The sequence below is a fragment of the Pterocles gutturalis genome, unplaced genomic scaffold (genome assembly GCF_000699245.1).
Source record: "Pterocles gutturalis isolate BGI_N339 unplaced genomic scaffold, ASM69924v1 scaffold6710, whole genome shotgun sequence".
In the NCBI taxonomy this organism is placed as follows: domain Eukaryota; kingdom Metazoa; phylum Chordata; class Aves; order Pterocliformes; family Pteroclidae; genus Pterocles; species Pterocles gutturalis.
Window position 1 is genome coordinate 5,409 of NW_010138099.1, and position 2,321 is coordinate 7,729.

The 2,321-nt window shown below is 38.6% G+C and overlaps 1 protein-coding gene across 1 annotated transcript in view; it reads right to left on the bottom strand.

The window, feature by feature from the left end:
• Positions 1–2,321, bottom strand: part of LOC104468640 (maltase-glucoamylase, intestinal-like) — a gene marked incomplete at its 3' end in the record, with an annotated part of 27,317 nt that overhangs the window by 5,286 nt on the left and 19,710 nt on the right. Inside the window, 3 exon segments of the mRNA XM_010082843.1 lie at positions 63–151; positions 536–660; positions 1,298–1,354. Coding sequence (XP_010081145.1) covers positions 63–151; positions 536–660; positions 1,298–1,354 — 271 coding nt within the window.

Below are 2,321 nucleotides of genomic sequence, written 5' to 3' on the forward strand. Positions count from 1 at the left end.
TGACACTTTTAAGTACTAATGCCTTGTTAATCATACTTATTTCACCACTGGGAACTGCTTACCTGTTGATTCTCCATCATCCCAGAACAAGTCCCCAGAAGCTGCATTGTTGTCATTCAGGGCAATTATAAGTCCCATTGGATTCTTGCGGCTGTGGAAAGGAAAGGTCTCTGTCTTCCATGTATAACAAATAGTTAAACAGTCTTAATACATCCTTCATGCTCATGTTAAGAATGCGATACTCAAATGTGGTTGCAATACTTTGAGAATTGCCTTAGATCAGTCCTTGGTTGTCTTCAATTTTCATATAAACAGATTAAAATACATGGCAAGTTTACAAAATGTTATGCAAAAAAACCTGTAATTAATCACTGAACCTATAAATTACGGAGTTGTGGAAGTGGTATGGCTCACAGTTATCTCCATATTTCAAGGTGAAAATGCTAAATGCAGTGGGCTGCTACCAATTGGAAAGCCCTCAGCCCAGTGCTGAAAAAGGCCCCAAACCACAAAAGCATTTGGTTTTGAAGCATACCTTGCAACTGTTGTAGTAGCTGGTTGTTGAATAGGGTAAATATAGCCTCCTCTCAAATGAAGTCCCAGTTTGTCTGCTGGCAGGTACAGACTGGTCCATTGTTTTCTCACTGCCATTTTTGCCCCCTTATTGACAGAGATGTAAAAGAGAATAGTTATGTTGCATTACTCACTGCTGTGAATGTTTTCTGAAGTCCTGAGATTATCTTAATGCTTCCTTATTGAAAAGCCTTCAGTTATGTAAATATCATGAGCCAATCAACACATAAGCATAAAACAACTGCATATCAGTCTGATCTAATGTCATAAATCAACACATAAATCAACATCTCTCACTATTTAGTTTTGGCTCAGTCAATGCAGAGAGCAAGTCCTGTTGGGACTCTGACATGAAGAATATCCTTTTTCACCCATCAAAAGGATCATCGCAGCTGTGGGAAACTTATTTGCAGAAATGAGATTAGTAAACAAAAACTGCAGGCTCTTGTGTACTAGAATCAGAATTAGAATTATTCTGGTTTGTTTCATTTCAAACATGGTCTTTGCTAAAGCTTCCAATCAATCTGTCTCCTGTGGTACGTTCCACGCTTCTCCGTTCTTTCTTGAGGTGTTGATTTGTGCACTTACCCCATCACCCTTGTCTCACCATTTCCTTCCTCTGGGCTTTACTTTAGGTCTCTGTCACCAAAGCAGGGCTGACAGTGTCATTTCCTCATATAGCCATTTAGAAAATCTCCCTATAGTATCCTCTGCATTTACTCACCGTTTCATACTCGTACCATACTGCATCAGGAATATATGCTTGAATTTCATCCACACCCTGAAAGGTAAACAAAGAAATGACTTTCATATTTGAAGAAAATGTAATTGAATAAACTAATTTTTCCAATAAAAATAAAGTTCACATGGAGAAAACCATTGATACTTCTCCTCTTCACTGTTTTCTTTAGTGGTTTTTATGATGATGTCTGGAAAGGAAGACAGCAATCCAGGTACAATTTCTGCAAAGCTACTTGTAGACAACAGAATCACTGCATGCAGCCCAAAGTCACAATGCTTGAAATCCAGTGGCTCAGATCATATCCACAGGTATGTCTATATTTTCACATTCACATTTTCACATGACATCTTTCAGATCCTTGCTTTCATTTTATGCATTTAACAAATATAGTTTGTTTCTCCATGGCATATGGGTTACTGGCATTAACAATCATTATTTATAAGATTCTGCCACAGAATAAACCATGATCCATTTGTTTTTTGTGTTGTGTCTCAGATAAGCTGAAATGCAGCAAGAGAGGCTGATTCTGAATAAAATGCAGAGACGATACAAAGTTGAAGTCAATCAGAATATCAGACCAGATGACTTTGACTCCCAGGAGGACTAGGATATAGGAGTGGGATTTAATAGCACAAAGTGCAAGACTTTCCATTTTGGCAGTGATAAAAATATGCTGTGGGCTCTCTCACTGGAAGCAATACATGAAGGAGGAAAAAAAATAAAAGCCAAAAGAAGCAAACCCTAGGCTTGTTACTAATCCATCAACAGCCATAAGTCAGTAATGTGATGTACCCATGCAAAAATACATGTAGCCTAGGGATCTAGCAAAAAAACAGGTTTGCACTGGCAACAGAGCTGCATTAGTGCTAATAAACAAGGTCCTCTGCAATCGCTTTGCCAATAGTGTTTACAGGTCTGGTCAGGACAGAAGAGTTCAGACTACAATACAACGAGAACAAATTTCCTGGGATACCTGGGGAAGTGTCAGAGCCTAATTTTGCGGTTC